Source organism: Erpetoichthys calabaricus, chromosome 16, assembly GCF_900747795.2.
Source record: "Erpetoichthys calabaricus chromosome 16, fErpCal1.3, whole genome shotgun sequence".
Classification (NCBI taxonomy): domain Eukaryota; kingdom Metazoa; phylum Chordata; class Cladistia; order Polypteriformes; family Polypteridae; genus Erpetoichthys; species Erpetoichthys calabaricus.
Window position 1 is genome coordinate 76,211,022 of NC_041409.2, and position 12,382 is coordinate 76,223,403.

At 43.7% G+C, this 12,382-nt stretch overlaps 2 protein-coding genes across 2 annotated transcripts in view; one reads left to right on the forward strand and one right to left on the reverse strand.

Annotated features, from left to right (window-relative positions):
- cdc42bpb (CDC42 binding protein kinase beta (DMPK-like)) overlaps nt 1-2,890 on the forward strand; it is a 227,351-nt gene extending 224,461 nt beyond the window's left edge. Inside the window, 1 exon segment of the mRNA XM_051919892.1 lies at nt 866-2,890. Coding sequence (XP_051775852.1) covers nt 866-997 — 132 coding nt within the window. The 3' untranslated portion in view covers nt 998-2,890.
- A 404-nt stretch (nt 2,891-3,294) lies between these two features.
- Nucleotides 3,295-12,346, reverse strand: amn (amnion associated transmembrane protein; the record flags this gene model as incomplete). The annotated part of the gene is made up of 11 exons (XM_028822293.2): nt 3,295-3,534; nt 3,783-3,891; nt 4,023-4,194; nt 4,278-4,464; nt 4,734-4,816; nt 4,898-5,000; nt 10,868-11,005; nt 11,133-11,365; nt 11,657-11,744; nt 12,044-12,088; nt 12,176-12,346. Coding segments are annotated over 11 exons (1,440 nt in total), but the record flags the coding sequence as incomplete, so codon positions are not given.
- Between the last annotated feature and the right edge of the window lie 36 nt (nt 12,347-12,382).

The window sequence follows — 12,382 nt, forward strand, 5'->3', positions numbered from 1 at the left end:
TTACTTGTGAGTGGCCCAGGTGTAGACTTCACACTTCTCTCCATGATTTCACTATGCTTTTGTTATACAGGATATTTCAACCCCTTTGAACCAGGCCATGATGGTTATAAAAAAACAGAGGAATATCTTGGACAAAATTAAATAAATATATAGATTCTCAAATAAATAAAAGTATTGTGCAGTGCATGTATAAATAATAATGTTTCATGAAATATCATTTTTTGTTCCTTATATTTTTTTTGTTTTTATGTAATTTTTTACTTCATTAATTTATTTCAGTGACAGGCACACAACATATGAAGCAAGCCCTGAAATAAATACTTTCACTTTCACTCAACAAAGGTTCTCTAGCCTGTATTGTGTTTTGATTGGTGAACTGTCTGCAAAGTGGATGTATGCGCTTGACTTGGAAATCCAGTGGCTCATGCACATGCTCAACGGTGTGGCTGTGCGAGTTGGATACGAGTGCAAGAAAATGGTGCCCAGAACAACTGTGTAGAGTGGAAACTTTAATCCAAGGAACTTCAAATTCATCATTAGATACCTGCATCTGAAGTGTCTGCTGTAAATGTGCCACTTGATAGTCAAAGGTTTACACCCGCTCTACCGATAATTCACCAATCATAAAACAGTACTGGCTGGAATCCACCCTCTCAACTTTGACAAGTGATAGTGACAGTATTTATGTCGGGCTTATTTTATGTTGTTTGTGTGCCACTAAAAATAAATAAATGAAGAAATAATGAACCAAGCATTTCAGGATGTTATTTATTGTTAAATTTCATTTATTTACTTATTTATTTAATTTTGTTCCAAATTATTCCTTTATAGTAAACTGCTAACATTTTAATGGTTTTCTTTCCAGCCGGACTCTGACTCCACCAAACATTCAACTCCTTCAAACAGCTCAAATCCCAGCAGCCCTCCGAGTCCCAATTCCCCACACCGCAGCCAGCTTACCCTCGACGGCCTGGACCATTCCACGTTTGATGTTTGAAACAACCAGTTTGTTCCAGAAAGGATTTTTTTAAAACTCTTTCTTACTTTGCTTCAGGATGGGAAACATCAGGACTTGAGGATCTTGAAGAAATGTTGCTACAAGAAAGTGCCAAGTACAGCTTGTATTTAGTTTTTAGTTTTTTTTTTTCTTTTTGATCAGTGTTGCACAGAAAAGAATTGTGATCATTTAATTTCTTCTCACATCTGTTTACTCCAAATCAGAATGACTTTTATTTTTTTAAATAGATTTCATGATTTCTTTTTCAAGCATAATTAATGAGCGAATTTCCTAATGGGTTTCATCTGTAAATGACCTTGCTAATCGTGTCCATGGTATAAGAACAGGATTGGTGTTCTCAAGGTCTTTGCAAGCTACTGTGTGTGGGATATGAACTTAGCACAGAAAAGCAAACCTCAGCTTAGAATTTCACCAGAGGCTGCTGGCCCGGTGTCAGGCATTCAGAAGTTATTTCTTCTGCTGTTCAGAAAGCTGCAAGTTTCCCCCATATGTTTGTATGCCCGCTTTGTAGCTCTTTATATCTTTCAATATGTATTACAAAGGCCCAGACCAGAGGGGTCGTGCAATGAATCTCTGCAGCATGTTGTTATGCTGACTGTAAGAAATTCAGCACAGTGGATGATCCATAGCAAAGAATTTATCCCAGAAAGGACAAATGGAGCCCCATGGTTCAGCTCTGCTGGATAGTTTTGTTCAGCAGTTTCTACTTACATGTTCCAGAAGAGTCCTATTTTTCCTTTTAAAATTTTAAGAAATAATCCTAGCATCACATATTATGAAAATTATCGATTGCTCTGACTAACTTCTCTTCATTGTGGATAAGGATCAATGGACTGCTGAATCAGTCAGGAACTGCAGCTGCAGTCCACTTTTAGCCTACATTAGAGACATTTATCTCTTCCTGTTCTTTTGCACTGTCGGGGTCAAAAATGAAAATGCCAATATCTGACTCTTCAGGGTTTATGCAGTGCCAGTAGTCACTACTGTGAATGTCTGTGTCAGTTAGCTTTGTGCAGTGCTTTATCAGTAATGTACAGCACGTAGAGAGAGGCTGCAGAATATGTAAGACTCAGCTTTTCCTGAGACACATGCGAGCTCCTTGCAATAGCTGTAAAATTGCTTTGAAATGGTTACTTAAGGAAACTCTCACTGCGTAATGCATAGGATCAATTGAAATATCCATGAACTGCGCGCTCTGCGGTGTACTTATGTCACATCTTGATGTGCGTGACAGCCAGCCCATTTCACGTATGACATGTTGTTTGCTTTGTGAAAAATTGCAAAAACAAAAAGCCCCCATGGTGCGCACGCAGCTGCTCACTACTAACCAACTGTTTTGTTGCCATTTTATCCCTGCCACCTTCTTTTCCCGAATTTTATCCAAATGTTTGTGAACACCCTTCATTTAAAAGCTTCTATTTGACAGCCGTCAATGGCCTATATCCAGTGCGTCACACAAGTGTGCCTTCTGTGACATTACAGTAACATCCGTGATATCTGGAGCACCAGGTTTGTTTTTTTTGTTGCCCGCCTGCTGGTGCCTCATACAGAAATTTTCAATGAACCCGGTCTTTTGTTTTTTTTGGTATTATGTTTCTCCTTTTTTTTTGGTCCCCAAACCCATCCTCAACCCTCCCTTTAGTATTTTTCTTTGTGAAGTCGCTCAGTATTTAAGTCAAACCTCAACTGCTTTCCAGATTCCTTCCCTTTTTTTAATTGCAAGTCTTTATAATTAATTAAATTTAAAAAGCAGAAAAGGTAATAAAGAAAAAGGGGATTTTTTTTTTTCTTTTCGTAAACTTAATTTCTATTTTTTTGCAACTGTGGCAAAATGGAAGATATTTTAAGTTATTAAAGAAGCCAAGTCTTGTGGCCAAGCATCTCTGCCAATTATTTGTTCACAAGGTCACACTTCTGTTTAGGTATGCAATATGATGCAGTTATTCAGTGTCTAAATTAAAAATAAGGACTCTTGTAATATGTTACAATCTCTGCTCATGTAAAATGCATTTAATGGTCGGTGGACCTCGTAATCCTTGGGTGAAGGGACGTGTGGCAGCATGGCTTGGAGCTAAACAGACAAACTATGGTGCAAGTGAAGCTGGATGATTGTATTAATGAGCACACAGAGACTGAAGGTGCATCCTAAACATTTATTCAGCATCGTTCAGTCTGCAAACAAACATAGGATTTGAGCAAATCAAACTTTAACCCTGTGGTCACGTGGCAGTGACTGTCTGCTTTGTGATTCTCTGGCAATGCTCTTAATTTCCTCCTGTCAATAAATTTTGTTAGCCAGAATTTTAGGTGATTTCAGACTTCTCAGAATCATCTACACCATTGGAGAATCCAAACTGACAAAAATTCAAGGCCAGAAACCTCTCGTGTTGGGGGATCACAGAGGCTCAGATGTTGAACTCTGTCTCATCATAGACGGGATTCACAAAGTGCACACCGGAGCTGCTGTAGCTGACCGTTTTTAGGGCCTCATTTGTAGAGTACAGGCCTGGCAAATTCTAGAAAGAGAGAAATGGGTGTGAGAGATGCGGTCAACCTCTGCCCTGAATGGCCTCGCCTCCCTTTTCCCTCTTCCATCCACCACCAGCTAGGTGGGGTACCTTGGACTCTTTGTGGGCAAAGCAGCCTTTCTTGGTTCTTTTTTTCTCAGCCCTAACTGGTGCTGCTGGTGTACAGAACACTGGATTGAGTCCAGTGCCATTTTTGTTCTTATTCTCAACCTTTTTTTCTTACTGTAGACACATACCGTTGGCATATCTGTGTCAAATATGGGGTTATCAAATCCTTTGTCAATTGGTCCTCCAAGAGTCTCCATGTCTCCGTCTGCCTTTTTCAGGAAAGGAAGTGTGGGAAACCTGTTGAAAAAGGAGCAAGTGTGCTGGAGTTTCTTGACCAAAACACCAAGCAGATGGGCAGAGCCAGGACGGGCAACTAAGCCTGCCATGTTCCTGTCCTGTCTTTCCACCTGCTGTCCCACATCTCTCACCTGAGTGAACCCCTCATGAATAGTGCAACAAGGGAAGCAAAACCAAGCAGAAGCAGGAGCAGTGTAATCACAGTGCCAGCAATCGCACCGCCCGTCATGCCTCCAGTGTGCCTCTCACTCCCAGAGCCGGTGGCTGTCTGAATCTCCCCCTTTGTGATCCCAAAGGTAGCACCTGAAAGGAAGCAAGTGGCTCAATGTGAAATGGATTGAACCACACCTGATGACCAACTATTGTCTCGTTACAGGCATAGTCACCTTGGCTGTTAATGTCCTTCATGATCTCCATGGCCAGGGCTACAGCCAGCCTTCCTGTATTCTCTCCTGTTTCTTGATCCAAGAGAAGCACCTGGATAACTGTCGCTGCTTCCCTCTGGTCAAGCCCTGTAATGGCTGGTGCTTTAGGCACTTTGGACATGGCCATCTGAATGCTGCTGTACATGGGCTGAAAAACAAAAGGCACAAATCGGAATACAGCACATTAAACCTCCTGGAAATGGCCTATCGTGCTGCCTTGGAGGGGCCAAGCCGCGGTCCTCCACTAGACATGTCCTTGCTCTTTGCCTTTCCTCCCCTGTTCTCTGCTGTAATGCACCTCCTTTTTATCTGATCATCCTTCACTCTCCCTTTTTATTCCTGTCCCTTTGTTGCTTTATCTCCTTTTCTGTCGTAGTTTTGTTCATCTCCTCCCCATTTTAATGGTACTGAGCCTACCGTATTCAGGTAAAGATGCTGCAGGCGGCTTCTGTAGAGCTCCAGGTCAAAGGTCTCGGTGTATTGGAGAGTCAGGGTGGCACCTGTGCCAAGACACAGGCAGCATTAATGCAAGGTAAGCAACATCCAACCCACTGGGCAAATGAGTCTCCTCCTTCACTTACCACAGACGGGGCAGCAGTGGCCAACTGGATTTAGGGGCTCCTTGCACTCGATGGCTGGACATTCTGAATGCCTTAGCAGATTGGCACAGATGCGATTGTGATTCTGAAAAAGGGATGAAAATAGTGCTTGAGACAGCCCAGCTGGGCCCCAACAAGTGGGGTGCTAGCATGTGGTTGACCGTGATGTGTCTGCTCTAGCCAAAGGACCCTGTGACTGCACCTCCAGCCGCAGCCTCCAAATGATAAGTGTGGATCTTTGGCATAGGATCATTCAGAGGGTCTGCCAGACTCAACAGCTAAATGTATGTGTGCATGTAAGGCAGTGAGGGATGTTAAGCATAAGTGAAGCTGTGTTTCAGGAATAAAGCCTATTATCTTAATGAGTGTACAACTTCAATAAAGGGATTACTATTTGTGCGTTTGGTACAGTAGTAGAAATCTCCTTACAGCTACTTACATTTTGTATGTAGTTAACCAAATAATATCTAAAAGTACTTATGTTAAATGTATATTTGTGGTGATGCCTCTTATTTAAAAATATTCGTTAAAAATACTGTGATCATGTCTGTGTGATGATGCCACAGTTTAATGCATATACTGTATTCCATCAAATCATAGTTTAATTTTAGCAGTTTAATATTTCTGTGACAGGTGCCCAAGAAATGACTTTAAAACAAAAAAATCAATTGAATCGTGCTGCAGACCTGCAATGTCTGACCCCTCGGTGCACACTCCAGCCACAGGACCATAACACTTCTTCATGAAAATATTACATTTAGCGCAGGAGTTGATTTAGGTGTATTATAGTAGTGTGGACAAAATAAATACACAAATATATCATGAAATGTGACATAAATAGGTTCATATGGAAATAAGCAACAAAGGCATTTCGTGAAACAAATTATTTCCTCATCTATTTATTTTAATGACAATGCATGTGCTATCGAGGAATATTTTGGACAAAATTAAATACACAAATGAAAAAGTACAATAACGAAAACATAAAAAGTGAGTGTAATTTAAATGTGGCACAGAATATTTTTGTTGGTTATGTATTTAAATAGTTTCCATAATAGTCCTCCAAACAACATGAAATGCGGCTTCAGTTTGAAGAGAGGATGGGCTCTAGTGAGTGCACAGGTTTGATTGGTGAGTCATTCACGGAGTTGACGTACATACCGGTACTTTACTCGATTTGGGAATCCTGTGGGCCAGGCGCATGCTCAAAATTGTGACCGTGCACGTGGACCACAAGAATAAATCGCTCAGAATAACAGTGTGAAGCGGCTACTTTAATTCTGTAAACTCTGAATTAATCCATCATTAGGAGCCTCTATCTGAAGTGTCGGCTGTAAATATGGCATTTGATGATTGAAGGTTTAAGTCTCGAGTACCGACTATTCACCAATCAAAACTCAGCACTCACTAGAGCCCGCCCTCTCAGCTTTGACGAGTTTAAAATTTAAGCCGCATTTCATGTTGTTTTGCAGCATACTACCAACAAAAAACATTGTGACTTTTATTTACGCGCATATTGTGAAATGGAAAAGAAGAGTTTTCATTTGATTGTTCATTTCACGTTGCATGTGATGTCACTGAAATAAATGAAGAAAAAATATATAAATAAAATATGGACATATTTCACGAACTATTTAAATGGTGCACACATATCACTGTTTTTTTTTTAACTTATTGTCACATTTCATAATATATCTTATTTATTTGGCAGTGTGGCGTTCTGGTTACGATTTTGGACATCAAACTCTGAGGCTGTGGCATCAAATCCCACTACTGACAAGGTGTGACCCTGAGCCTGTCACTTCACCTGCCTGTGCTCCGATTGGAAAAACCAAAACGATGTAACCAATTGAATCTTGAATGTTGTAAGTCGCGTTGGATAAAGACTTTAGTCAAATAATGTGTAATAATTAATTGCGTGCCCATATAATTTTGACCGTCATATTCAAATATGCGACCGGTGGGCGTGGCTTGATACCTGATTGGCAGCTGTCTGTCCCGCTCGTCCACGGAGCGGGGCATTCTACGAGTTTCTGCAAGCTTCGCGTTCAATGCTGCAAGCCCGGGAAGATTCGAGAATGCTGGCGGAGACTTCCAAACGAGACGCACAATAGCAGCCCGGATCAAAATAGCATGTGGCGTTTCGTGAACTGCAGGGCGGGAGCGCGACAGCCTGAGCGAGCGGCGGTGTGTAGCGGCAGGTGAGCGTATCGCGTGTCTAGCAAAGCGGGAATAGGCGGCTGGTTTCGTCGGACTTCTAGACGAGCAGTCGGCCGTGTGGTCGTTTGTCAAATAAACGTGTCGTTGGCAGAGTCGGGAGGAGTACGTTATGTAATAATATTAATTGCAATTACCATAATCTGAAAAGTAAGAGCACTACCCTTGTAGCAAACAACTTGGTGTCGGTGTCCGTTTTCTCGATGCATTGGCGCCACACTTTGACTGTTCTGTTATACTCCGCCATCCGTCACGAAACATCAAAATATAATCGTCACTGTACAAAGCAAGTCTGCTATGGCACCTGCTTGGCTACAGAAGCGCAATGCTTCGTAGGTTGGAGAGGACGTGCGGCCTTCAGACACCGCTTTCTTGAAAAACATTCGATAAGCGTCTTTATGATGCTTATAATACAATTAAAATTGAACGTAAACTAAGTGACTTTTCAGGAGGTGCAGTTTGTTTGTACTACCGCAGACCACGCAATTAAAATAATTTTTAAATATGCGAATGTCCATTGGATCGATTCTAAACTGGAGCGCAAAAAGGCCTCCACTGCTTCGGGGCCACCACATCTGTAATGCGATTGCTACCAAAATCGAAGGGTTCTTCATTATCGTGGATAATCGGAAAACTGCAGCCGCTGTGGAAAACCACGAGCGATTACTAAGAACTGCATGTACGTCTTCATAGAATCTACAGTGCATCCGGAAAGTATTCACAGCGCATCACTTTTTCCACATTTTGTTATGTTACAGCCTTATTCCAAAATGGATTAAATTCATTTTTTTCCTCAGAATTCTACACACAACACCCCATAATGACAATGTGAAAAAAGTTTACTTGAGATTTTTGCAAATTTATTAAAAATAAAAAAAAATTGAGAAAGCACATGTACACAAGTATTCACAGCCTTTGCCATGAAGCTTGAAATTGAGCTCAGGTGCATCCTGTTTCCCCTGATCATCCTTGAGATGTTTCTGCAGTTTCATTGGAGTCCACCTGTGGTAAATTCAGTTGACTGGACATGATTTGGAAAGGCACACACCTGTCTATATAAGGTCCCACAGTTGACAGTTCATGTCAGAGCACAAACCAAGCATGAAGTCAAAGGAATTGTCTGTAGACCTCCGAGACAGGATTGTCTCGAGGCACATATCTGGGGAAGGTTACAGAAAAATTTCTGCTGCTTTGAAGGTCTCAATGAGCACAGTGGCCTCCATCATCCATAAGTGGAAGAAGTTTGAAACCACCAGGACTCTTCCTAGAGCTGGCTGGCCATCTAAACTGTGCGATTGGGGGAGAAGGGCAATAGTCAGGGAGGTGACCAAGAACCCGATGGTCACTCTGTCAGAGCTCCAGAGGTCCTCTGTGGAGAGAGGAGAACCTTCCAGAAGGACAACCATCTCTGCAGCAATCCACCAATCAGGTCTGTATGGTAGAGTGGCCAGACGGAAGCCACTCCTTAGTAAAAGGCACATGGCAGCCCGCCTGGAGTTTGCCAAAAGGCACCTGAAGGACTCTCAGACCACAAGAAAGAAAATTCTCTGGTCTGATGAGACAAAGATTGAACTCTTTGGTGTGAATGCCAGGCATGACGTTTGGAGGAAACCTGGCACCATCCCTACAGTGAAGCGTGGTGGTGGCAGCATCATGTTGTGGGGATGTTTTTCAGCAGCAGGAACTGGGAGACTAGTCAGAATAAAGGGAAAGTTGACTGCATCAATGTACAGAGACATCCAGGATGAAAACCTGCTCCAGAGCGCTCTTGACCTCAGACTGGGGCGACGGTTCATCTCTCAGCAGGACAATGACCCTAAGCACACAGCCAAGATATCAAAGGAGTGGCTTCAGGACAACTCTGTGAATGTCCTTGAGTGGCCCAGCCAGAGCCCAGACTTGAATCCGATTGAACATCTCTGGAGAGATCTTAAAATGGCTGTGCACCGACGCTTCCCATCCAACCTGATGGAGCTTGAGAGGTGCTGCAAAGAGGAATGGGCAAAACTGGCCAAGGATAAGTGTGCCAAGCTTGTGGCATCATATTCAAAAAGACTTGAGGCTGGAATTGCTGCCAAAGGTGCATCAACAATGTATTGAGCAAAGGCTGTGAATACTTATGTACATGGGATTTCTCAGTTTTTTTATTTTTAATAAATTTGCAAAAACCTCAAGTAAACTTTTTTCACGTTGTCATTATGGGGTGTTGTGTGTAGAATTCTGAGGAAAAAAATGAATTTAATCCATTTTGGAATAAGGCTGTAACATAACAAAATGTGGAGAAAGTGATGCGCTGTGAAGACTTTCTGGATGCACTGTAAGAGAGGCGTCGCACAAGTCAGCCACGGACGTCTCGGGCTCTGCACACAACAACAGGAAGTGCCTTACAGGGGCGCCTCATATTTTGGGAGCTGCTGTTTTTGCGTCGTTTTCATTGTTTTTACTTGGTAAAAGTTAATTTGACTAACAATAGATATAACTGCCATTATGTGCTGGCTGGTCTGTGAGCGCACATTCAATTAGTGCTGTGTCCACAAATGTATGGTGCTATTTTAGAGGATTTGCTTGCTGAGTAATTTTTAAAGTTTCATAACTTCATTTGTGAGGTAATTAAAGTAATTTGTAATAACACTCTACATAATAATTAGTATAACTTTTTCTTAAGTAATATATATGCTTAAAATGGTACTATGTAAAAGTAACTTAACCAGCACTGACCATGTTGGGCTTAACTGGCCCCCCTCTTGACATGTCGGCTTTCATTCGTTTACTGAACCCAAGAGTCGTTTTAGGTCTCAGCAGGTTAATTGCACACACAGTCCATGGAAGTCTGGTCGTGTACATTTTCTAAACCGCATAATTCAGAGCCGGAATGGGGGGTTTATGGGGCGCCAGTCCATCACAGGGTGAACACGCAATCACAGCAGGGTCAACGGGTCTGCGTAGCCTGCATGTCTTTGGATAGCGGGGTTTAAGGAGATTTCCACTCACAGTATGAGTGTGCCAGTAGTAAACTCTTATTCCATTCATTAATTTAGGCAGTTACACTCGCGTAGCCATGTCTACCTTTACTTACACACAAGCATTTATCTGTCCAAGCTGCTGTCACATTACACAACGTTTTGTTGTAGGGTATGTCAGATTTGACAAGCACAGTCACTAATCTCGTCACTGCCCTATGCCAGATCACACCACTGAAAATCGCAGCCCACCTCAAATTTACTGATTGTCCTGCGGAGTCGTGCTCGCCCCTTTTTCTAACAGCCCTCTGGGGCCAGCACTGCATGAAGGGGTGACAGTTGCAGCGAGTTCAGCTGCCTTCTCAGCCCTTTTTATTTCCCCAGCTCCTGGTTTAGCAGGTAAAACACAAGCCATCAGCCCAATGAGCGTCTCTTCTGCCTATGATGTCCCTTATTCCTCGTTGCCACATTCTATACATTGTACGTCAGGGTGAGCTGCAGTGGGTGTCGATGCTCCTGCGCACACATCCCACCCCTACAAGAGAAAGTGTTTGATTTTACTGTGGTGAGTCACTGGGCACGTCCCATTACATGACTGGCTTCTTGGGAGCACACCGCTAACTCCCTCTGACTCACTGAGATTGTGTAAATGAAGGCAGAAGCTGCGTAATGGGACGTGGCTTTAAGATGATGTTTTAAGCCAGGGGCCCTCTGAGCAGAAGCACCTGCTGCACTTCATCCCTCCACCTGCACCCCACAGAGGGCCAACACTCACCGCGCTATTCCCACACTCGCAGCCCGATTTCTCCCTGCACCTCTCGTTTGTCACTCGAATGGCTGTTAAGTCAGGGAACTGCAGCTTTCCAGTGTTGGTCTTCAGAAATTCCTGAAAATCCTTGTCATTGATGAATTTCTGGGGGTAGGGACCAAAAAAAAAAAAAGTTTTGTCACTAACCTTCTGCGTCCACTCTGCTGCATGCTGGGTGGTGTCTACCATGGTACAGTTACCCCTCATTACAAGTTAAATAAGAGCTGCCCACCGTGCCCAGGACTGAGATGCTCCGCAGGATGATTGATTGATCATCTGAATCCATGCCAACCCGAAAGGATGACTGCGACCTGAATAGCACACTGTCGTGGTGGCAAGGGACACTCTCTTCATGGACGGTGAACAGGTAGTGTCCGGTGTCCAGGTCATCTTCACTGACAGCAGCCTGCCACAAGGTGGGGTCATACCACTGGTGTGCATCAGGGTCTCGGAATGTGATGGTGCCTGCTCACCAAGTACAAAAGGGAAAGTTTATTTGTGGCCATTAGCCAAGGGAGTGGCCTGTCTGGTTGTGCTTGAGCTACTTTACCGGGCAGTGGGTGGTCACAAGGTCACTGACCCCTCTGTTAACTTTACCCGTCTCTGCAAGCAGTACAGCAGGGACAAACTCGAGCCATCCATTTTCTAGGCTATAAGGGAGCTGAGCAGATATCTAAAATGGGCTGCCCGAGGGGCACCCAACCAGCTCAGTTCACCTTCCTGAGCACACCCACTACAGACCGGCGAGCAACTGACCTCCATCACATCCAGGATCCTGTGCTCCACGGCTTGCAGCAAATTCAGCATCGTGGCCAAAAATGAACTCCGCATCCCGGGGCAGGTTCTGTGCAACAAAAAGCAAATGGCTGTAGAGAGCCAGCAGACACTTGTGCTTCACAGCAGGCATATAGAGCACCAGCTTTACCACCCTACTGAACTTCTGATAAGACCACTGCCGCCCCTTTAGGTCCAGGTCTGAACAAACACCCAACTCTCACACATTACCAAAGTGAGCAGCAGCTTCAACTACAAACAGTGGGACTGGCCACATCAAGGAAGGTCCTTAAATGCCTAGGAACATGTGAACAGTCTGCCATTAGCCCCCCCCCCCTTCTGTACCAGTTTTCTCCCAGAGTCACTTACCAGGTCCAGGATGCTATGGGATGACTCCACATAAACAGAGACTTTCTGTAAAGGAAAGCAGGAAGAAGCTGAGTGATGACCAACCAACACTGGCCTCTCCAGTCCACATGCCAGGGGTCATCAGTCTCATACCTTCTCTGGTAGGAAGACTACTCGGTCTGTGCCACACGGGACGCGGCCTCTGTCCCAGTTTGAAGAATTCTCATAGTTGGTGTCAGGGATCCATCGTTTGTATAAAGCACTGCCGAAGCCTGAAAGAGCAGGCAGCCGTGAGGTGCCAAACAAGCTGGAGTTTACAGGCCAGCATCATTTGACATTAAAGCCTGGAGTAGAAAAATT